Below are 25,497 nucleotides of genomic sequence, written 5' to 3'. Positions count from 1 at the left end.
TTTTATTAGTTTTTTTAGTCAATTTACACGAAGTAAATAAAGATAAAGTATGTGATTAATTTTGTAAAAATTAGAGGATACAAAAAATAAATAAAATTCAACATCACAAGTAAAATAAAAAAAGGCAACATATATTTATTTATTTATTCTGAATAATAAGAAAATCAGGTGAATTTGGAAGCCACTGCAATTCCCACGCCAACGGCAACACCAAAAACGCACAGCAGAGAAACCACACGAGCCCTAGCGAAGAGCGCGTCCAACTGCTTCGCGGTTTGGAGCGTGAGCGTGAGGATCTGCAACCTCCCTTGCTCCTCCATTTTCCTGAAGAAGACAACCGGCTTCAGCGCGCGCCGCAGCATGAACGCCACCGAGAATGGAAACGCGAACGCCGCAAGACTCTGCACCGACACTTCCGTTAAGGGGTTCGATTTCGTCAGGTACGTGATCCACGCGCCGAGAGCGAGGTGAACAAGACCCAATGCAGCGAGCATGTGGCTTAGCCTGTACATGTTCCTCATCATGGTTTCCAGAACCACACGCGTCTCGGTCGCGAGCGGGGAGAGGTCTCGTTCCACTGTGGGGCCTTCGATCTCCTGGTGCTTGAAGTTTGGGTTTTGGCTTGGGTACGGGCTTTGGGCTTGGGCTTGGGCTTGGGCTTGATCTGGGGTTGACTTGCGGGCTTCATCGGAGTCTGAAGATGAAGAAGACGAGGAAAATTGCTTTGATGAGAGAAAGGTGAAGGGGATGAAAGGAGAGAATGGATTTTGGGAGGGTTTGAAAATTGAGAAATTAGGGTTTTGGGAAAACGGAGTGATTGAAGAAGATGAAGAAAAACGACAGGATTTTAGGAGCGAGGAGGTTAACGTTGACCTTAGTCTTCGCGAAATTATGGCGGCCATTGGCGTAAGAAGGAAGCAGAATTACGAGACTGTGTAATGGGTGAAAGTGGAAAACTGAAAAACAAAATGTTCTTCTGGTCTTCTGAATTTCGTTTTCTTCCAACAACAGTGAAGATAAACAGTAGCAAGTGGATTAATTACATTTTAAAAATGTTTAAAATTAATGAAAATTATTTATTTAATTGCTAAAAGTTAGTTTTCTGAAGTGTTAAGACAACTAAGTAAAAATTAATTAGAGTATATATATATATATTTCCATACTAGTCAAAATTACAAAAATATTATATAAGGGAATCTCCTTTTGCACCACCATAAGTTTCTTCCACCCTCCAAAATGTTCATTTTACCATATTTTCTATTAAATGACAATGAGAGTTGTTGTAACGACGCATATAGTAGGTGGTTTTGAGTTTTACATTTTTTATTTATGGCTTTTAGAGGTTGTGAATTTTTGGTTTGGTGTTCTTTCTAAAATGTGAAATTTGAAAGCTTCCTAAATTTTATAATTTAAAAGTTTTCTGGATTGTGTGTTGTATAAATGAGATAAATGTTCTTTTAAATTAAAATTGTACTTTACATTAATTATGATTTATTATTTTTTATTACCAATTATGTTATTATTACTTTATTATTTAAGTGAACATCTATAATTAATTCATATAGAAAGATCATTTTTATCCCTAAATCATTAATTATTAAATTTTTATCAATTATGATTCTACTAAAATGAAATATATATTTGGTTTTGTATGACATTAAAACAATTATAAGTTTACTAAAAGAAAAATATAAGATGAAAAAAAGTAGAAAAAATTATAAATATTTAAAAGTAAAAGAAAATAAGTGAAATATCACATATTTTAATACACATTTTATAAATTAACAATATTAAAGTTTGTATTTTCTTAAAAGGCAAAATAATAATAACTTTAAAGAATTTTAGAAAAGAAAGTACACTTATAAACATTAAAAAGAAAAAAATAGGAAAAAAGATAAAAGAAATATTAAAAGTAAAAAAATACAAAATAGTTTCATAATTGTAAATCACATAAATAAACATATTATTAAAATACATAAATATGACTATCACTACCGCATTCATTTGGCATGAATCATGATAATAAATTTCAAGATTCAATTGTGTTTTTTCTATTATTATTTAAATTAAGGAGTTAAGATGTATAGTTAAAAATAAATCTAAGAAACATATGAATAATATTGTTTTTGATATGAAATTTTTTAATATAGATTAGTTTTATTTATGTTGAAATTTTTCTAGCTGACTCAAGGTGAATACTGACAATATAGATAGGATTATCCTGATTTAACTCGATGTGTTGATATTTTTAGAAAAAAATAAAGTGAATATATGAGTAATTTTTAAGCGGTTTTAAAGGTGTAGACTTCTATTTATGCTAAGTTTGTAAGGTCATTTATGCTTTGGAACATGCTTGGAGGAAGAACTTTGAGAGGCTTTGGTTGGAGTGTGATTCTTCTTCAGTTTGTCATGATTTTTTGATCAACAAGTGATTCCTTAGAATCTTAGAAGGAGATAATGTCGGTGTTTGCATTTTTGTAAGCATATGTAATATAGTTTCTCATGTTTTTCATGAAAAAAACTATTGTGCTGATAAGTTAGCTAATTTAGTTTTGATTCATAGAAAACAATATATGTGGTTTAATGTTTTACTATCATGCATTTATTTAGATTTTTTTCATAGTATAGTCTGCCTATGTTTCATGAAGTTTAATTTTTATCATGAGTTTGATGTGGTCTTTCATACTTTGTATTCTTTTATTATTTTTTTAATAAATTTTATGTAAAGATAAATGATTAACGGATTTTGAAGTGTTAGTACATTTGAGATATCAAAGTTTCTAATAAGGTCTAATATTACCTTATTGAAAAATACATAAATAAAAATAGATTTGTTTAAAATTACCAATTAAATTTGAACAATATTTTAAAACTACACTAATTAAAAGAAAGAATCAAATTAAATTAAACATGAATATGAAATTAAATATCAAATTAAATCAAATATGAAATTAAATGTTAATTTAAATACAAAATTAAATCAAATATAAAATTATGAAATTAAATATTAAATTAAGTTATTAAATAATTTACATAAATTAATTATATTATATAATATAGTTAATTGATGGAAGCATTAATGTTGTTTTAAATGGAATTATAAAATTTAACCCTAAATTATATATTACAATATTATAATTATTCCACAATATCACTGTTCTCCTGTTATTTCGATTGTCTTTTGGATTCATGTTGCTATCTTTTTTATTAGTTTATCTTAGATAGATCAAAACAATGTTCAATCTTCAGTCTAAGAAAGATGAGTACACGTAGAAAACACTTTGATACTAAAATTAGTTTTATATCATGTTCTCGAACAAGTAATTATCAAATCAAAGGAATATGAACATTTTACCTCACCACTCCTTCTATTTATAAGGTTACATTATGGGCTTTACACTATTCACAAATTAATTAGTGCATAATCACATCCTAATTATATTTAATATTGTTCATGCACTTTCAATCATCTATTTTGTCCTCTAATCTTGTTTTATGTTGTGAAGTAAGCACCCATCAATTGTAGAAAAAGTTATGCACCAAACAAGTAACATAAGTCAAAGTTGTTAATAACTTATACCATGAGAATCTTACCTTAAAAATCGTTCTATATACATATCTTCAACCAAAGATCCCAATGGTCAAAGTAAAGAAATATGTGTCTAGAACCAACTATTGAAGTCTCAACCGGATCTGATGGTTAATGAAGTGGGAACCTATATTTTTTCAAAATGACAAAATGTAAGAATTTGGCTAGCGTCCAATGCTGGTAAATGGCGCTCAAAGTTAGCAAGACAGTGAATCACTATCCAGAAGGCACCCAACGGTGAAGGGGTGGTGCTCAACACCACGCATGCAGTGTCTTATGGTTTGATCTCTAGACATGCTAGTTCCCCAACGATGGAAAGGTATCGCCCAACAGTGGTCGTGACAATACCCTAAAATCACCTAAATATAGGTCCAAAATCCCACATGCCTTAACCCCAACCAAAACAATTCAAACCCAACACACTAAATATACATTTTACGACACCCATTCATGCAAATCAAAGCTCATAATTTCAAACAAGACTAGCTTCTCTCACCTCAAAGGAACCCTAAGTTCTTCAATACCTTCCCATGACTCCAACTCTGAGAGAACCTAACTACAACAACAAGATCAAATTAATGATATGTGGACATGACTAGACTCACCAACATGCACAAAATTCGCGAGAGTAGAAATAACCTACATACAACTCAAAAAAAGGCTAAGAAAATGAAGATCATAACTTAGGTTTTATAAAATAAAGTTGAAAATTATAAAATAAGGTTGAAAAAAACTTATTTTATTTAATATTTCAATTGGTGGGTTTTTGTAAAGTTCAAATGACTCCAATTACAACATTTGCTTAAAGAGAATTGAGATTTGAATTAGTTATAAAAATAAAAATAGAGATTGGAAGGTAAGGTTTGTAATGAATTTCATGTGCATTTCTTTTAAGGTTATGTATCGTAAAGGATATTTAGGTGTTTTCACAATTTATATTATATTTTTATTTGATATATTATATTTAACTAATAAAATATAATAGTTTTACTTTTAGTAGAAAAAATAATAATTTAGTATTGATAGGTAATATAACATGATAATCTAATGCTTCCTAAAATAAAGATAAAACATTTTTTAATATATATATATATATATATATATATATATATATATATATATAATCACTAATTTGGTATAATTGTTTTTAAAACTTTTAAATAAATAATATATGTAAATTAATAATCAATTTAAGTCTAATTTAATTTTATATTTGAAACAGTCAATTAGTTAAAAATCGCGATAAATTAAAAAAATGAAATTGAAAATTTTAGATTAAATAAAAAAGTTTAGTTAATGCTTTTTAAATCTAGAGTTGTCTTTCTCTTAGTAAATGTATAAAAACCAACGTTTTGTGTGCTAATCATAATAATTTTGAGACATTCTCAAAACAAGAAAATGTCCCAACAACAAATTTGTCACTTTCTGTGCTAACTTGTCTTGGCGTACTCTTTAAGTAAATCTTTAATAAAATTCAATCATAATAATAACTTAGCACTACACTAACGTTAAACACAAGTTATTAAATATTAAATAATGAATTACTAAATAGCCTTAAACATTTTAACAACTAAATATCTTCATTTAGTTAACTTTTTTCTCAAAAATTTAAATATGTATGTTTTTTCTCCAAACCCTTGTAAAAAATGTACTTTAGACTAAAATTAAATTATAATTTATTCCGTTCCTCAACTTAATGAAAATCAAGTAATTTATAAAGATTGGGACGAAATTTAATTTAAAATTAAAACATAATTTTTTTATAATAGTTTAAGAAAAAGTATATATTTAATCTATTTCTAAATATGCATACTAGATTTATTTTTCGTAAACTCCAAACCATTATTGGTATATAGTCACCTTAAAATTGTAAACAATTTTAAACTTAAATATGTATATATCATCAACTACATTTATTATTATTTTTAGAACATATAGATGAAATTTGGATTGTCCATAAAATATTTTCTCAAACCCAAATTAAGAATATAAAAGGTGTGGCAAAGAGGTGAAATATGTGGTTAAGATAATATCTAAAAGAGAAAGAAAGAAAAAAAAGGTAAGAAAATTCATGTCAACATCCAATTGCAATGAACATGAACAGTGAAAGAAGGATTAAACACCATACGTGTCACTTTCAACTATAACTTTCTATGAGTGCATAGAAAAGCTGAATTTGTAGCCGTAATGAGAGAAAGACAATGGAAGAAAGCAAAGGAAGAGTGTGTGTAACAGGAGGAACAGGTTTCATCGGTTCATGGATTATCAAGACCCTCCTTCAAGACGGTTACTCTGTTAACACCACTGTTAGACACAATCCAGGTAATAATACAAAAGCTACTCACATGCTAAATTTTTTCCAGAATCACAACAACATTCTCTTTCTCCATCATAAACTTTTTATGTTATAGATTTTCAAATCAAAGTCTACATTGTTCTTAGTTGTTTTCTGAACTTAATTTGACCATATATACTGAATATTCATATTGATTCCTTGATAACCTTATGGTGTGACTTACATGCTAGATGTTAGAGATCCCACGTTGATTTGATTAGACATAAAAAGAAGTTTATGATATACAAGTGAATTAGACTTGTATATTATAAACTAGTTTTATAGGGTAGAATTAGACTTAAAAGTTCATTTCTTAATATGATATTACTGTCTGAGATGACACGAGAGAATATGTTAGAGATTTTGTATCGATATCGATTAAAGATAAAACAAATTGGTTTTGTTAGGTTAAGTTAGACTTAAAGTTCCTTAGCACTAAACATTGCTGATTGAATGGTGGGAAAATTTTAGTTGTTTTTGGCATTTAATTTCAAGGATTTGTGCATGTGATTTGTGTGGAAATTGATATTTAGTATGTTTCTGACATGTTCCTTTTGGAACTGACAAAGAAACAACATGTTTGGTTGATTTGAGTAAGCTTGCCTCCAATGTAAAAGAAACAACAACACTCTTAATCTCTAGAAGGTTCTTCATCTGATTTGATTCATCAAACCAAAGCTGCAATTTTGATGTTTAAAACAAAGCAGAACAGAAGAAAGATGTTAGCTTTCTTACCAGCTTACCAGGAGCATCTCAAAGGCTACAAATTCTGAGTGCTGATCTGAGCAATCCAGAAAGCTTCAGTGCAGCCATTGAAGGGTGTGTTGGAGTGTTTCATGTTGCTACCCCAGTTGACTTTGGACAGAGAGAAGCAGAAGAAGTAGTGACCAAAAGATCCATTGATGGTGCACTTGGCATTTTGAAGGCATGCCTGAACTGCAAGAGTGTGAAGAGAGTTGTTTACACCTCTAGTGCCTCTGCTGTGATTTATAGTGGCAAAGAAGAACAAGTGATGGATGAAAGCTCTTGGACTGACGTAGATCTTCTCAGAGCTTCAAAGCCATTTGCATGGTCTTATGCAGTTTCAAAGACATTGACAGAGAAGGCAGTGCTTGAATTTGGAGAACAAAATGCCTTGGATGTTGTGACTCTAATTCCATCTTTTGTTTTTGGATCCTTCATTATTCCAAAGCTTCCTGGCTCGGTTCATGCTTCATTGAAATTTGCATGTGGTTAGTGATGCAATTTGATTCTCTTATTTATGTAACAGTGTGTTATTTTCTGTGATTGTTCATGTCATAGTTAAGAAAATGGTTAACTATGCATTTAGTCCTTAAACTTGTGAAATTAGAACTCGCTCTTTTCTCAAACTTTGATATAATTTGGTTCCTAAACTTTAAAAATGAATGAATATCATCTATTTTTTAAGTTTGAGGACTAAAATGTATTAAAGTTTTCGATATAAATGAATTTCAGTTCTGTATCTAAGTTTAGGGACTAAAAACATTTTTATCTTTAAGAAAATGTAAATATATAATAGGAAATTTTTGCAGGAGAAGAAACTACATTTGGTTCCCTCCTTGAGGTAGCTATGGTACATGTGGATGATGTGGCTAGAGCACATATATTTCTACTGGAGAATCAAAATCCAAAAGGGAGGTATAATTGTTCAAAATGTTTGGTTACTTATGAAAGGATCTCTGAACTTGTTTCTGCCAAATACCAAGAATTTAAGCCAAAGACAGTAGAGTGAGTTTCTGTTAAACTTCATGCTGTAACACATTTAACATTCTTCTTGATTTGAGTGTTTGGCTTTTCTTTGATTTCATTGCAACAAGTATTTGGCTAGTTGTTTATTTCTTGTAGCTGTTTCAGCAAAATGGAAGGTACAAAGATACCAGATTTATCATCAAAGAAGCTCACAGATGCTGGATTTGTGTTCAAGTATGGAGTTGAGGAGATGCTTGATGATGCAATTCAATGCTGCAAGGAAAAAGGGATATCTCTTAAGGAATAATATGTAACCTTGTTTATGTCATGTATGAGGATGGATATCCATAAAATGAGACAAAAATGATCCATCTGAAAAGTGGTTCATGTTTGGACATTATGCTTTTGGGACCATAATATGATCTGTGTAGTATTGCTTTAATTTTGACAAATTTATGATCATATGTTTCATAGAAGTGCTAGAGTTGTGGCGTTTTCAAAGAGGCTTGCAAGATGAACATCTTTTTGTGGGAAAATAATATATTTTATATTAAGAAAAACATGTTTTGTAGAAGAACACTAGAATGTTTTTTCTTTAAATAATATGTGGTATTATATTTTCTCTTATACTACTTAAATAGTCTTTGCAAAACATTTTTTCTACACTAATATTATTTTTTAAAAAATAGTATAAAAAGTGAGAGTCCCACGTCAATTAGAGATAAGGTTATAATTATAGTATATAAACGAGTGCAAATCTCATGTTACAAATTTGTTTTGTGGGTTAACATGATATAAGAAATCAGGTTAGAATCTATCATAATGATGTTTGTTAGACATATTGTTCCACCTGTTAATTTTTGGTTTTTAAATTTTATTTTCAAAATTGCTTGGTAAAAGAAAAAAACTGGTTAAAACAAATTGGGATATTTTAAATTATATATAAAATGAGAGAATATTTTGGTGATACAAAGTTTGGGATATTTGGCATCTCATGTGTCGTTTTCTGTTGCAAGTGGCAATGACAACAATCCAACACTGTCATCACTCTTTGCCCTCAGAAACACAATCCTTCTGAACTCTTAAGAAGAGCACACTTTTTTCTGCTGGTTACTTCCCTCCTTCATTTCTTACATCTGCCAAGTAAAATCAAAAGGGTGAATCTGAATGGTTGTTTTTGCTCTCACTTTCTGTCAAAGCTCACTTTTTTGCAAGCCATCATTTCAGATCAGGTGCTGCTCACAGTCTCAGAATATAGCAGGCACATCGCATACTCAAACAAAGAAAAAGTGTTTGAGATGCAACACCCTTTACTCAGATCAAGATAATTCTCCTCTTTCTTGCTCCTTCCACGGCCACACCAATGGTATATGCAATATGTAAATCACTTTCTTTTGTTATGCAGAAGAATTAGGACAAAAGACTTACATTCAGATCCCTTTGGTGTTTTTTTTATACTTATCTCCGGTTAGAATTAACTTTTTAACTTGATTAACTGTGTAATCAAGGTTTACACTAAAGACCATTGTGTGTTTTGAAGTAAATCTTCGTATCTAATTAAGAAATAACAACAACTAGAAATAAGATGAATTTATAGTAATATACAGGTGAAAGCAAACCTCATTTTACAAGCTGGTTTGTAGAGTTAAGTTAAACATGATACTAAAATCATAAGTTAGAGTTTATCCTAACAAGATTTATTGTTTATTAATTTTATTATGTCACTAGGAGATTTGTTGTTTGTTACATCTATCATATTCGATGAAATCTCATTATGTTGATTTTATAGAGTTGAGTAAGAATTAATATCTAATTGTTAAGAAACTGTGTTTAAGTTGTGTTTCTAAAATTATGATAGGTTTACCTGATCATTATTACCTGTGTAATGTTGTAGGAGATAAAGGTCTATTTTCATTGGCTCCACCACACCAAGGAATTGATGGGGATTGGAGTGAAAAATCTGGAGTAATTGTGTACAAATGGAATGAGAAGAATAACAGACCAAACACTGGGCGTGGCAATTGGAAGAAAAGATGGAGTTGCTGTGCTGAGTATGATGAGAATGCTCCACCTTGTAGACGTGGCTACCATGTTTCCTATGATGATGGTTTCACCTTGTATTAGCTACTAATTTTGACTGATACATCATTTATGTTTTACTAAAATTCTTGTTTTCATTCCTATCAGACATGGCCAATACCAGTAATTATAGGTAACCCTTTTCTTGGCAACACTCATTTGCATCATCAATCATTTTCTCCATTCCATAGGTGAACAAGAATCCTGCATCTATTAGCTTCTTTGAAGATAAATCTGGTATCTTGATACCTTCAATCTGTTTCAACGAGCTACAAGAAGAAATTATCAGATATTCGTTGCAGATTGTTGAGATCAGCACTCAGAATTTGAAGCCTTTGGGGTGCTCCTGGTAAGCTGGTAAGAAAGCTCAAATCTTTCCTGTGTTCTGCTTTACATTAAAGTAAACAATTTTAAACAAAGTGAACAGACAAATTCTTGCTTTCACTGATCAAAAACTTTTGTGCATGTTTGGTTAATATGAAACTTTTGAACATGTTACAGATGCAAGAATCTTGTAAAACATCAACAGAAGTTACAGAACCAACCAAGTATGATGATATCAATAAATTTCAAAAGTGTGTAATAAATGATAAGTGGGATAGGTTATAACATGACCCTGATACATAATAAAAGTTTACTTTAAATCTAACTCAATCCCAACTAACCAGCTTGAGGATGAGAATTGTATCTACTTATAAACTATGAATTGATCTTATCTCTATGAATTGATCTTATCTCTAGTCGACGTGAAACTTCCAACATAGATTAAATTTAGATTTTATTGATGATGTATTTCTTTTCCAAACCTCATCTCGATAAACTCAACCTGAACTAATAAAACCAGTTATTATTATTTGCTTTCTTCCATTTTCTTATGCTTTTTCTCTTCCTCCTGACATTAATGGATAAGCAATATCATAGTGTTTGATAACTACACTCTTAGTCCCCACCACACAGTATTTCGTAAATAAACAAGAGGTTGTCTACTTCTAAATCTTGTCATTTCAAATTTATTAGATTAATTTTTTTAAACAATGTATATAATATTTAACCTCACAAATTATATCTCTAATTCTAAATTTGATTTTTAATTTTAAAACACAAACTTGTGTGCTATTTTTTCTTCATCATGGACATTATTATTGTTATCATATTATCAGTACCTTACAAACATACCTTTAAAGTAAGTTAACATGATCAAGAATTTTAAGACTATAAACAAAAGGATGAAAATTAATTTAAAAAAAAAAAGAATTTAATGGAAAACTAAAAACATTAAAACTTACTGCAAAAACTATGTTGAGTGGGCCATTATATGTTAAAATATTATTTTATTGTTAACAATTTAATTTGGCTTTTATATTTTGATTGCTAAAAACGATTTAATTAATTATTCCAACCGTTTGTAGTATTTAAAATTAATATTCATTTGTATAATTTAATATTACTGAAAACACAGGGATATGTGTTCAATTTTTTTATAATAAAAAATAATAAATTTATTATTATTATAAAATTAAATATATATTATTTTTATAATTTTATTGTAAATAATTTTCGTTTATTTTATAGGCAGTTTTATAATAATAAAATGATTAAGTTTAAAAAAAAGGTTCAAATTAAAAAAATGTTAAATTTAAAGAAACTGTAAAAATTGATAAAAATAATTATTTTAATTTGAATTTTTTTTATTTAAAAGATAAATTTGAAAAGCAAAGAAACAAAAGGAAAAATCTATTATTGTATAAGTAGGGATAATTATTATTATACAATTTACTATATAATTGGTATTATATATTTTATATTTATGTAACATCTAATTTTAATAGTAAATATTACTAAAATAAAATATTACATATATGATAGTAGAATCATTATAAGAAAACAAACCTATAAAAGACAAGATCTACACCTATACAATCATCTGACTTTCCAACGGTTTCACCCTCACATCTTGTTAGAGCAACGATAAAAAAAACGTCTCCCTAAATTCACACCATTAAGGTGATCATCGCAAAACAGAAAACATACAAAGATAGACAACATAAAAATAAGGGTAAGCTAGTGGTAAAACAATTTATTATAATACAATTTACACATATAATAAACATACATCATAATCATATCACAATAGTTGGCTTGACTCGTCTGAATATAGTATGAATGTCGAACTATGGTGGTTCATGCACTTCTGGTGGCCTCTACTACTCTACAAAGCCCTTGCAATTGGGTTTCACCCTTACCACCACACACAAGGCTAGCCCTCAAACGCTCTTTTACCAACTGGAGAAAGGCCCATCATGTTAAGATCTCCTGCTACTCTCCACGACATAAACATCTTTCTCTACTTGAGTTTGGATTATTGAGAGTGTCAGGATAAACCACCAATACAAAGCTTCAACCATTCATACAAATAACACCACAGGGCATCACCATGTATCCTCTCCGCGAGGATCATGAAATTACGTCCATCAATACCACTCACAAATAATCATTCACATATTCCTCATCATCATAACCATCTCATAATCATACATACATATACTTCACACACACATTGCATACTAACATATAAAACTTTGATCATACTTCAAAGGACCATAAATAACCAGAAACACCCTTACAAGTCATCAGAAGTCACATAATAGCACAATTTTATTTATGGCATCTTGATGCCCACATTTAGGTAAGGAAAACAGCTTGGAACTCCTCACCAACAGCTCCAGAAGGGTTCAAAGCCCCCAAAATGACCTAAGAACATCCAAAACTCATATCTAAAACCCTGAAAACTCTCCAAAACAGTTGCAATGGCGCCCAGGGGCTGGCGCTCAGAGCTGGCACCTCTGGAAACGGGCACTTTGCGCCTTGTTTAGGCGCTATCAGAAAACTCCAACCCTTTTTAGCCCACTTCGTACACTTCTCCCACAACTTTGAAAGGTTTCCATGACCTTCTAAACACTATGAAACTTTAGAAATTACATCTCTAACTCAAATTGACCATCTGAAACCTAATTCACTCACTCTAACTCGTCCAAACTTGGTTCTATACCTTTCCTATCAGATTTGTACAACTTAAAAGCTTAAAAAGTGATAAATGACTTTATGACAGACCCAAATGTCTCAAACAAGCTTACAAACCTAGCTTCACAATTTCACCACTCAAAACTCCACTTTTACACCAAAAACCCTTTTAAAACTTCAACTATGAACCACCTCTTTGCTACACATTCGTATTCCATGATCTAACCCTTCTAACAAGTCCCAAATTATCTCATGACAGCTCCTAGACAGTTATTTTCTCACTTTCGCCCCTTTTTCTCAAACTCACCCATGAAAACCCCTCTTTTAGCCTTAAAACTCAAGAATTTGACCACCACTCACCCAAACACTTAAATTCAGTATTTCAACCTCTAAACCACTTCATCACACTCAATCATGACAGTATCACGCATTACAATCACACGATTCCAATTGTCCTCAACATCATACTATCAAAATCATCAATTAAACATACATAGTATACACACAATTGTACCAATTTCTTAAAGTCATCTATAATTCATAGAGATACAAATTTTATAATATAGCCATAAACTAAAGTAAGAATTCTAACTTCCCTTACCTCACAATAAGTTGTCTAACTCAAAGAACGTTCTACCAATTGCTTGAAACACAAAGAATCTTTAGAAGATCCTACGAAACACCGAAGGATGATCGGACATAGTCCTTATAACCTTAATTTATCCAAGGATGAAAAGGAAAACAGAAAGGCTACATGTAAAGGAGAATTCTTAGACAGAATCACAGATTGAAATCGAACAAAAACAAGGGTAGAAACTTACTAGCTCTATGACAGAAATTGATTGGCTAGAAATGTAGACCTCGTCGTCATGATCGATTAGACACCTTCTAATCGTGAAAGAGATGACTCAAGAGTCAGAACTCTAAGAGAAAAGGTAAAAAACTCTAGAAAAGTGGTTTCTAGAGGGATGATACATTTTAAAATAATGAAACTCGTTTATAACAAAATTATTTATAAATAACCCATTTAATATTAAAATAACTGAGTCTCATTATTTTTAAACTACCACCACTTTTAATATACCATTTTTTGGGATTTTACAGTTTCTATCTAAAATTAAATAAAATCATGAAAAACAAAATAAATGTATGCTATGATTGTTGCATACAAGTATTCTCTATTTACTTCTATAACCTTAATGAAAGTATATTTTGAAAATCTCGACTTATTTCCAATTAAAAAGTAAAGGTGTAGATTGAGTTTATGGATCTAGATAAACATATACCACACAAACATCACTTTTGGGGGTTAATTTATTTGATGTTATGTTTGTTAGTAATTGTTATTTAAATTCTGTTTTGCATTTAAATTGTTTTGTTTTCTGATTCCATAAATTTAGGTCATGTTGACCAGAGATATAGGAGGCTAATAGTTTAGCTCCTTAATTTTAGGAAACCACCCACACTTCACGCATGGAGTGGGTAGGATGTTTGCTTCTGCATATTTCTTTAAATAGTTGTAGTTCATTTTTACAAAGGGTGAAATAAGAAGCATCTGTTTCAGAAATCTTATTTACCTGTGTCAGTTAACAATATGGTATCAAAGCTCCATAACAGGGGCCTGAACCAGAAATTCTGAGTGAGTTGGGTGGTGAGTTGAGTGATACACCGAGGGTTTTTAAATCAAAATTGGGTAGAGAGTGAGTGGAACAATCATTTGGAAGAATGGCTGATTCAAAGTATGCACAACCTGCAATTCCTAAATTTGATGGACACTATGATCATTGGGCAAAACTCATGGAGAATTTCCTTCGATCAAAGGAATATTGGCATTTGGTGGATCATGGAGTAAAGGTTGTTCCAGACAAAACTATTGCATCAGAGGCAGAAATTAAAGTCATGGAGGAGCAGAAACTTAAGGATTTAAAGATAAAAAACTATCTCTATCAAGCCATAAATAGAGAAATTTTGGATACCATTCTCAATGATGAAACGTCAAAAAATATATGGGATTCCATGAAGCAGAAGTTTCAAGGTTCAACACGAGTCAAACGTGCTCAACTACAAGCCCTACGCAAAGAGTTTGAAATGCTACAGATGAAGGAGGAAGAATCTGTAAATTCTTATTTTGCCAGAACATTCAAGATTGCCAAAAGCATGAAAGCTGTTGGAGAAAGTATGCAAGAAAGTGTCATAACTGCAAAAATCCTGCAGTCTATGACAATTCAATTCAATTATGTGGTGTGCTCCATTGAAGAATCAAATAACTTGGATTTCATGACAATAGACGAACTACAAAGTAGTCTATTAGTTCATGAACAAAGAATGATACTTCCAACAACTGAAGAATAGGTTATGCAAACCCTAGTAGATGACAGAAGTGGAAGAGGAAGAGGAAGAGGAAGAGGAAGAGGAAGAAGTAGAGGGGGATTTCGAGGTAGAGGAAGAGGAAGACAATCATTCAACAAGGCCGAAGTTGAATGCTTCAAGTGTCATAAGTTTGGACATTTTCAATATGAATGTCCTTTGTGGGAAAAGAAGGCACATTATGCTGAAATGGAGGAACAAGAGGAACAAGAGGAAGAGGTCCTACTGATGACCTCGGTAGAATGTAAAGAAGGAAAGAAAGATAAATGGTTCTTAGACTCAGGATGCAGTAACCACATGAGTGGTAACAAGGAGTGGTTCTCAACACTAGATGAGAATTTTAAACACAAAGTAAAGCTGGGAAATGATACCCACATAGCTGTGAAGGGAAAAGGAAGTGTTCGAATGATGGTGAATGGAATTATACATGTTATTACACATGTATACTATGTTCCAGAACTCAAGAATAACCTATTGAGTATAGGGCAACTGCAAGAAAAGGGCTTAAGCATCACAATTCAGAACAATAAGTGCAATATTGTTCATTCAGAAAAAGGGTTGATTTTTGAGGTACATATGAGTGCAAACAGGATGTTTTCTTTGACAACAATCATGAAAGGGGAACCAACAGCAATCATAAAAGGGGAACCGACAACCTGTTTTCAGACAAATGAAGAAGACAACTCCCAACTCTGGCATAATAGACTAGAGCATTTAAGTTATGATGGCTTAAAAACTCTTGTCACTAAGCAAATGGTGACTGGACTATCAACAATCACAACCCCTAAGGAGCTCTGTGTACATTGCTTGGCTGGAAAACAACACAGAAATTCAATATCAAAAAAATGTATGTGGCGAACGTCTAAACGGCTACCAGCTGGTTCATGCAGATTTATGTGGACCCATTCAGCCAACATCCAGTAGTAATAAGAGATATATCCTAAGTTTTATTGATGACTTATCACGTAAAACTTGGGTGTATTTCTTAAAGGAAAAATCTGAAAATTTCTCTTTCTTTAGAGATTTCAAAACTTTTGTGGAAAAGGAAGCAGGAGAAAGCATCATCTGCTTAAGAACTGACAGGGAAGGTGAATTTTCCTCAAAAATATTTGATGAATTTTGTAGAAGTGAAGGGATAAGGAGACAGTTGACTACTGCCTATACTCCCCAACAGAATGGGGTTGCTGAAAGAAAGAACCGAACCATCATGAACATGGTTCGTTCAATGTTAATTGGAAGGCAAGTTCCAAAGATTTTCTGGCCAGAAGCAACCAAGTGGTGTGTCCATATTCTTAATAGAAGCCCTACAACAGTAGTGCAGGATCAAACCCCTGAAGAAGCATGGAGTGGAGTGAAACCAGTATTTGGTTGCTTAGCCCATGTTCACACACCAGATCAACAAAGAATCAAGTTAGATGAAAAAAGTAAGCCATGTGTTTTATTTGGAGTTAGTGATGAGTCTAAGACATATAGACTATTTGATCCTATCAACAAAAAAATTATTATCAGCAAAGATGTAATTTTTGAAGAATATAAGGGCTGGAACTAGGAGCAGAATAAAACAACAGACCAGAGTTGGAAATGGGAGCAGAATAAGACTGTAGACCAGCAGAAAAATATTGAAAAAGATGAGCATGAAGAAAGCACTGAAAATCAACTTGAAGATGAATCAGAAAATGAGGAGCAGCAGGGGACAAATTCACACAATGCTGGAACAGATAGCTGGAATGAATCTCATACTCCAATACCTGAGATTCAAATTGAAGGGAGGGAAAGAAGGCAAAGAAGAAAACCCATATGGATGGCAGATTATGAAATAGGAGAAAGTGCTATGATTGTAACAGAAAATGATCCAGTAACAGTTGAAGAAGCTCTTAAAAGTAAGAAGTGGAGAGATGCAATGGTGAAAGAGATGGAAGCAATAGAAAGAAATCAAACATGGGAATTGACTGATGCACCAACAGGAGCAAAACCTATTGGAGTAAAATGGGTATTCAAGACCAAACTTAGAGAAAATGGAGAAATTGATAAGTGTAAAGCAAGGTTAGTAGCAAAAGGCTATGCACAACACTATGGAGTGGATTATACAGAAGTATTTGCACCAGTTGTCAAGCTAGACACCATCCGAATAATACTATCAGTGGCTGCTCATAATGGCTGGATCATATTTCAATTAGATGTGAAAAGTGCATTTCTTCATGGAGAACTCAAGGAAGAAATCTATGTACAACAGCCAGTTGCATTTGTAAGAAAGGGGAAGAAGAGAAAGTATACAAACTGAAGAAGGCACTTTATGGACTCAAACAAGCACCAAGAGCATGGTACAACAGAATAGAAGCCTACTTTATAAAAAATGGTTTTGAAAGATGTTACTGTGAACATACATTGTTCACAAAATCAGCAAAGGGAGGTAAAATCCTGATTGTTAGTCTATATGTGGATAATTTAATTTACACTGGAAATGATGTAGATATGTGTAATGATTTTAAAAACTCCATGATGTCAGAATTTGACATGACTGACTTAGGGAAGATGAGATATTTCCTTGGAATTGAAATTTTGCAGAATGAACATGGAATTTTCATGTGTCAAAGGAAGTATGCTAATGAAGTTTTAGCTCGGTTTGACATGTCGGAGTGTAATGCAGTAAAAAATCCAATTGTTCCAGGAACAAAACTATCCAAAAATGATGCAGGGACTAAAGTAGATGACACTTTATTCAAGCAAGCAGTTGGAAGTCTCATGTATTTAACCGCAACTCGACCAGATTTGATGTATGGAGTTAGCCTGATTAGCAGATTTATGGCCCAACCTACTGAGACACATTGGTCTGCAATAAAACGAATCTTAAGATATTTGAAAGGAACTACAGAATTGGGAATTTTCTACAAAAAGGAGGAAGATACAACATTGATGGCTTATACAAATAATGATTTTGCTGGAGACATAGATGGCAGAAAGAGTATATCAGGTTTTATATTCTCTCTAGGAACTGGAGCAGTCTCATGGTCTTCCAAGAAGCAACCAATAGTAACTCTTTCTACAGCAGAATCAGAGTATATAACTGCTGCATCATGTGCATGTCAATGCATATGGATTAAAAGAATTTTGGATACTATTGGTTTTAACAGATCAAAACAGATTCTGGTTTTATGTGACAGTAGTTCAACCATTAAACTATCTGAAAATCCAGTATTTCATGGTAGAAGCAAGCATATTGATGTTAGATTTCATTTTTTAAGAGATCTTGTTAAAGAAGGAAGAATCAAGTTGGACTATTGCAACACTCAAAATCAAATAGCTGATATGATGACTAAGCCACTAAAACTGGAGTAATTTCTGAAGTTTAGAAGAATGTTGGGCATGATTGAAGCATCAGAAATAAACTAGATGCTTATCAAGCATTTAGTTTAAGGGAGGGATTGTTAGTAATGTTATTTAAATTCTGTTTTGCATTTAAATTGTTTTGTTTTCTAATTCCATAAATTTAGGTCATGTTGACCACAGATATAGGAGGCTAACAGTTTAGCTCCTTAATTTTAGGAAACCACCCACTTCAGGCATGGAGTGGGTAGGATGTTTGCTTCTGCATATTTCTTTAAATAGTTGTAGTTCATTTTTACAAAGGGTGAAATAAGAAGCATCTGTTTCAGAAATCTTATTTACTTGTGTCAGTTAACAATATTAATACGTTTTAACGGTTAACCTTAGATATTATAATTTTCTTTCATTAACCTTTTTTACAATGTTTCGACCATACAAACATAATCCGAATGGTATCATCTACCTGGTCCGAGATCACCTCATACTTATATATAGTACAATTATCATTTGAGATTATTTGTTATTATGTTTTGTATAATTTATCTCACAAAAAATATAACATTGTATATAATCATATTAGTATTAATGATATGATCAATAGTATTTATTGTTTGTGATAATTTTTAATTATTTCACTCATAAAGAAATATTTATATAGGCTTAATTATATATTTGGTTTTTAAATTTATTTGATTGTTCATTTTCGTCTTTTTATTATTTTTTTCAAATTAATCTTTTTATTTTTCAAAACAATTCAATTTGATCGTTAAGTTAAAGTTCACTTATTATTATATGGTAATCATCCAAATACTATTTTAACAATATATATAAATTGAATATTCATATTGGTTTTCTAGTAAATAATCTATCTTTTGGTGAGTTACATACTAGATATTGTTCTTGAAGGTGGCAAAATTTTTACTTGTTTTTGACATTTAATTTTAAGTTTAATTACTTATTTGGTTTTTTTTTCGTTCAAAAAGTCAAGTTGGTCTTTCAAATTTTTTAATTTTAATTTGATCTAAATTTATGAAAATTCATGCAATTTAATCTTGATTTGTGAAAAATTGATACAATTTAGTTTTTTTTTTGTTAATTTTCTTGAAATTAATCAATGATTTGAATTATGTTAATTACACTAACAAGACAAATTATTCTTATTAACAACTTTAATTTTGATATTTTTTTATATATTGAAAGAATTTAAGGAAAATGACCAAAATTGTATCAATTTTCATACAAGATCAAATTGAGACTAAAAAAATTGAAAGACTAACTTGATATTTTTGAACGAAAATAAAAACCAAAACCTTAATTTTAAGGATTTGTGTGTTGAAATTTTGGGAATTGCGTTGAAATTTTCAATTCTTAATTAAGTTTACGTTAGAGTGTGTTACTAACTTTAACATCTATGCTATATTAAGATATCAAAGCCGTAAATAAATTAAAAATAAATAAATAAATAAATAAATTTGAAAAAGAATACATGAAACCAAATTGGAAATTAGAACATTCCAACTTAGTAATAAGTTGTATGTGGTTATTGTCACTAACTTTTTTGGCACATTGTGTGCAAAAAGTTGGCTATCTTTCTTAGTGAAATCTTTTGCTTACAGAGGAAAAAATATAAACTGTCATATATACACTCAACCCAAACCAGGTACACTTTAATGTAACCTTTTTCAGATCATTTCACTTTTCAGACATTACTTCAACATTTCAATAACATCCAAACTATATACAGTGAATTCTAATATTTGATACAACATGTATTTAATGAGAGTTTTATTAGACGATAACATTATTTTTTAGTTAATATATGAATTGTTAATAACTTTTACCACTTTTGATATTAGCATGTTATATGAAAAAAAAACTTTTAAAAAGCGACTTGTTTATTAGATAATTATACTAATTTTTAATTGATATCTAAAGTATTAACAATACATCTATGACTAAATACACTTTTAGCTGAAATCCCAAACAAGTTAAAATAATTTTGGATATATAGAATTTAGGGTGTGTTTGATTGAGGAAAAAAAAGTATAAGAAAAAGAAGCAGGTAGTTTTAAGTAAAGAAAATAAATATAATTAATAAAAGTTGTTCGGGAGGAGAGAGATAAAATGAAAAATATTTTTTTATATTACTTGATTTTAATTATTTAGCACTATTTGATATTTAATTATTATTACTTACTTTATTATTATTATTATATATTGTTATTATTATTATTATTATTACAAAACAAAATGTTGCAAAAACAGAAAAAAAGGGAATGAGAGGAAACATAATCGACTATGGAAATTTTTTTCAAGGCACAACTTTCATGTATTTCTTGATTTTTGTGCAGAAATTGTTTAAAATAAGTTTCACATATTTTATGTAAAATATTTTTCCTACACTTTTTTTATCTATTACAGTTTTATGAACATTTATCATAAATATTCATTTATTCTTTGTCTTTTCTTTCTTATGTCATTATACATCCTATAAATTTATAAATTTTATTATCTTTCTACATGTATATTAGTATTGCGTAAATAAATATCTCTAATTAAACAATATACTTTCTCTCATTTTCACTTTTTTTTTCTACTCTCTATTTTACCGTTATCAAACCAAGTGTTAGATACAATGTCATCAGAACTAATAACACTGTTCTTCAATCAATCAACGTAAGTTAACTATTATATGTTCATTTGGTCATAAATGATGTTTTGTTTTTCAATGTAACCACACATTTTATCTACTTATGCTCCAACCTAATACTTATTATATCAGAACTCTGTCTATACACATTCTTGCTTTCTGAGGCTTGATGCTGCCATTGCAGGTGCTTAATGTGCTGATATTCATAAAATATTATCTGCAGATCTGCTAACTGAAAGTTGAACAATTTATGAAGGGTTGTCTTTTAAAATGATAAACACATCAGAAATTGGTTCATTCAGCAAAAGCAGAAAAAAATTGTGTATAGTAAAATCACAAACAAATTTTTACAAAGAAAATAAAAAATATATTGCAGGAAAGTAATTTGCATTACCATGGTGATTTTGCTCATTTGAATTCTACACAAACCCTAGACACTGAAATGTACAATGTACATTTATATGTGTATGTTTATATTCTCAAGATTGGTGTATTAAAGCATGACAGACTGGAGAAAAAGGAAGAAGGAGGATCATAATTAAAATAGTACATACTGCTAATTAAAATGAAGGTAGCAACCCACATGATTATGGAAAAACAAAACTGAAAAGAAGAAAAGTAGACACTAGGTCGAGTCTATTACAAACATGCATGTGAAACTGGATATATAACAGTTCACCCTTTTATATATGTTTTTTTATTTTTCTGAGTTTCATATTGAATGTTCTCCATCGTGTTCAATCTCAGAAGCTGCTTCATCTTCTTCTTGCAAGCAATCAATGCCAAAAGCACCATGGCCATAGCCAAAGGCCTTGATGTGGTCTTTTAGGGACCTTTTGTGTTTGAAATCAGACCCACATAAGCAATACCATATTTTGCCGCAGTTCTTCTCATGTGTTCTCCAATCACCTTTTACTGCAAATGCTTTGCTGCACTTTCTGCACATGTAGGGTTTTATGCCATGCTTTCTCTTGTAGTGTGTTTGAAGAGTTCTGAAATCCTTGAGAGGCCTTGCTCTTGGGTGGTCAATGTTGTGCTTGCAACCTGCTGCACAACAAAAGCATGGAAGCCTCAGCATAGCTGTTGGCTGTGTTCCTTTCAGAGAATCAGGCCCCTTTCTGTATTGAGATCCATGTCCCCACATATGCATCTGAAAATCAACTCATCAGATTAATGAAACAGAATTCACAGTGTTGTTAGTTCTTTGGATTAGAAGTCCCACATCGGTTAAAAACATATAAATCAGTTTTATAATAAATTCTTAACACATTAACATGAAATCAGAATCATGGTTGAAATGGGAAATTCATAATCAAAGCCTCTAATTTGCTTTCAATTAATTCATTAATTCATAAGTAGGAATTTTAAACCAGTTGTTATGAAGAAAGAGAAATTAAGGTGCATGTACCATATTTGGGTTTTACTGAACATACACATAGATGCATATATGAATTCCACTGCTTTTATTGGTTTTCACAGTCCCTGGTAGATAATTGATTATAGAAAATTGAACTCATAAAATTGAAGATAGGTACAAAGTGAACCTTGATTCTTTTGGCTTCTTTCGTATTCATATGAAGATTTGGAAGGCCATGTATGCAAGATAAAAGTTAAAAGCAAGTAGAAAATTAAAGAGGTAAGAAGCAAAACATGGGTAATTAATTCATTTCTAAATTTGCACAATAAGATGACAAGTTAATTAGTACTAAGTCAAAGTTCGTACCCTTTTTACAAAAAGGTTAACTTGTTCAGATTTCAAGATATGTTTTGATAATATTATATACACTTAAATTATATATCTGGGGTGTGAGGGACTGGCACTTTCATAAAGACATGTGATCAGGAAATGATCTCATCAGAACAAGTGAATCAATAACAAGTGTTTTTTTTTTTTTTTCTTTTCTTTTTTACCGTTTGCAGTGCTTTGAAAAGGCTGTGGTAAGTTCACAGGCTTTTGATGAGGAACATCTGAATCCTGAGAGAAGCATTGATATTAATAATTTGTTTTTACTTTCCATTCATTTGCACTTTGCAGTCTGGCGCAGCACAATGTTCTAGGCGACATAAAAGCAGAAGAAGCAAAGAGACTTCCAGGTTTTCAAAGAAAACAAGAATTAATTAAGGTACTGAGATCGAGAGCAAATAGTGTTGTTGATCAGAAACAAAGAACAAAAAACAAAAGAAGACCATGCAAAAGGGCTGCATAGAGGAAACAAAAATGATGAAACACACAAGGAGAGGGGCCTATCTGATCTGATTCAATGTAAAAAACCATTTAAAAAAAGTTTGAGAAAAAATTAAGGACATTTTATGAACAAGATGGTGAAAGAAACAATGAATAAAGTACAGACAGAAGACAAAGTTTTTATTATTTGTGTAAATGAGGCCACACCGTACCTGAAGATTATTGTATCTGTTGAAAGTTTTTGAGCACACAGGACATGGGAACTGTGTAGGACCAATGAGAATCTGTGAAGGGGTGGGAATCCAATACTGACCCTTGTTCAATCTATCCAAAGGGTGCTCAGAAATTATGTTCACTTCCTCTTTTTCACCCATTTCCATACAAGTTGAGGACACCCTAGATGACCCCAGATCAGAACAAGTATCCATTCTGGGAAGCCCTATGTGTAGGGCAACAGTCACAGTTTCTTCATCACCATCTTCTCCATTGTTCTCCACCTTCTCCTCTTCTCTCTCTTCCACAACAACATTTGAGGGTTCATTTTCTTGGAGCTGCTCACCTGTCAGGCTTATCTTGTTGATGAGAGGAAGTGCCTCTCTCAGAGGAGGGGAAGAAGGAGGAGGAGGAGCTGCTGCATATGCATATGCATATGAATATGAAGATGAAGATGAAGATGAAGATAAAGATGAAGATGAGGGTCCTTGTAATTGAATTCCAAACCTGTTGTTTGAGTAATTGGCAAGAGGGTGGTGGTAGGGTTGAGAAGAGGAAGAGGAAGAGTAGTGAGGTTGGAAGAGCATGAAGTTGAACCATTCATTGAACATGTTGGACTTAGGATCTGTCATAGTGAATGATGTTTGATGTGGGAGAAATTAAGGAAAAGTTTGGTGATGTATAAGAATATAGAGTGTGCATATGTGAGAGTGTGTGAGAGAGAGAGAGAGAGAGAAAAAGAGAGAGAAAATGTGGATGTTATGTGGTGGAATGGAGAGCCATATAAGTAAGTTTCAAGGTAAAAGGATTAGAAAGCCAAAGTGTATGGAAAGTCAAGAAATTACCCCCTGCAAGGCAATTAAAGGCGAAAGGGAAAGGCAAAGGTGGAGTCAGAGATTAGACTTGCAGTTTGTCTCCCAGGAGATAGAGTTTGTGTTTCTTACAACACCACACACAAAAAACCTTTACAAAAGGGAGAACCTCAACAACACACACAACTTTCTATTGCAATACCATTTCTTAATTCTAATCCAATCAATCAAACACTTTCTAACCCTTTTTCTAATGCATCTTTCTTATTATTTAAAGTAGACGATACTTTAACAATATTTTTTTGACAACATTTTAATATCATCTACGTGTCATTCTGTGATTTGTTTAAAATTACTCTACAATCAATAATAATAATCACAAATACCAACATGAACCAATCATAGAATAACACGTAGATGATATTAAAATATTGTGAAAAAAATGTTATCAAAGTATCATTATCCTTATTTAAACTCTACCACAAAATTATTCAATTGGTTAAATATCCTCACTGTTTTATTTCCTATTTCCTATACTTAAAAACCATAGTTTTCACTTTTTATACATACTATTTTTAATCTTCATTAGCCTCTATAGTTTAAATGAAAAAAATTCAAAAGTTAAAGAATACAAGGGGTTAAAATGTTTTAGAATATGAGTGTTGTAAAAAACCCTAATTAACTTAGATGTCATTTTCAAATTCTTTCTCTAAATCAATCTTGGACTTGAGATTTTTCCATTACAATTACATGCCTAGAGAATAAAATAAATTATTTATAAATACAGAAAACAAAAGATAAAATTTATAATTATAAAGATTAAATTATGTATGATTTTTTTGAACTTGTTAAACTGTATTTAAAACTGACATATGAGCTAGAATATATCAAAAGGACATAAATAAAACAAACATCATCTTAAAACATAAAATATGACACATAAATTTTTTTTAAAAAAATGTAATTATATTTATTTTTAAAGTTTGAAGAGTAAAATGTATTAAAATTTGAAAAATAAATAAATTTTGATTTTATGTTAAAGAAAATGTTGATAGATAGTTCAATTTTTAGAAGAATTAACCCATTTGTTTTATAATATATAGCAATCCCTCGTAATAGTAAGTAACATGAGAATAACCTAATTTATTGTTTGGGTAGGTGTGTTTAGAAGGCATTGTTTGATTTTGCACACATAATGATGATGTTAATTCT

The 25,497-nt window shown here is 31.1% G+C and overlaps 5 protein-coding genes across 6 annotated transcripts; 3 read left to right on the top strand and 2 right to left on the bottom strand.

Annotated features, from left to right (window-relative positions):
- Positions 1-37: 37 nt before the first annotated feature.
- LOC148202634 (uncharacterized) lies at positions 38-1,106 on the bottom strand. The gene has a single exon (XM_088110434.1). It carries the CDS (start codon positions 900-902, stop codon positions 165-167), a length of 738 nt encoding a protein of 245 aa, XP_087966560.1. The 5' UTR covers positions 903-1,106; the 3' UTR covers positions 38-164.
- Positions 1,107-5,751: 4,645 nt separating this feature from the next.
- Positions 5,752-8,076, top strand: LOC148202633 (vestitone reductase-like). Its single transcript, XM_088108310.1, has 4 exons — positions 5,752-5,911; positions 6,632-7,156; positions 7,478-7,673; positions 7,800-8,076. The coding sequence occupies exons 1-4, from the start codon at positions 5,791-5,793 to the stop codon at positions 7,939-7,941; spliced, it is 984 nt and encodes a 327-aa protein (XP_087964436.1). The 5' UTR covers positions 5,752-5,790; the 3' UTR covers positions 7,942-8,076.
- A 591-nt stretch (positions 8,077-8,667) lies between these two features.
- On the top strand, positions 8,668-10,458 carry LOC148202632 (uncharacterized). 2 transcript variants are annotated; one of them, XR_015784806.1, is made up of 3 exons: positions 8,668-9,000; positions 9,529-10,070; positions 10,215-10,458. XR_015784806.1 is itself a non-coding variant. In XM_088108731.1 (2 exons), the coding sequence occupies exons 1-2, from the start codon at positions 8,802-8,804 to the stop codon at positions 9,756-9,758; spliced, it is 429 nt and encodes a 142-aa protein (XP_087964857.1). In that variant the 5' UTR covers positions 8,668-8,801; the 3' UTR covers positions 9,759-10,458. The 2 variants fall into 2 exon arrangements, 1 of the variants encoding a protein (XP_087964857.1); XM_088108731.1 differs by having other exon boundaries at positions 9,529-10,458.
- A 4,001-nt stretch (positions 10,459-14,459) lies between these two features.
- Positions 14,460-15,086, top strand: LOC148202631 (uncharacterized). The gene has a single exon (XM_088109663.1). The coding sequence runs from the start codon at positions 14,460-14,462 to the stop codon at positions 15,084-15,086; it is 627 nt and encodes a 208-aa protein (XP_087965789.1).
- Positions 15,087-21,527: 6,441 nt separating this feature from the next.
- Positions 21,528-24,300, bottom strand: LOC148202630 (zinc finger protein WIP2-like). The gene is made up of 2 exons (XM_088108220.1): positions 23,473-24,300; positions 21,528-22,225 (listed from the first exon to the last, which is right to left on the bottom strand). Exons 1-2 carry the CDS (start codon positions 24,103-24,105, stop codon positions 21,788-21,790), a joined length of 1,071 nt encoding a protein of 356 aa, XP_087964346.1. The 5' UTR covers positions 24,106-24,300; the 3' UTR covers positions 21,528-21,787.
- Positions 24,301-25,497: the final 1,197 nt, after the last annotated feature.

Source organism: Vigna umbellata, chromosome 3 (genome assembly GCF_029865625.1).
Source record: "Vigna umbellata cultivar VRB3 chromosome 3, Vumbellata_1.0, whole genome shotgun sequence".
Taxonomy (NCBI): Eukaryota; Viridiplantae; Streptophyta; class Magnoliopsida; order Fabales; family Fabaceae; genus Vigna; species Vigna umbellata.
The sequence above is the reverse complement of the archived record's forward strand: the minus strand, read 5'-3'. Positions and strand labels throughout refer to the sequence as shown.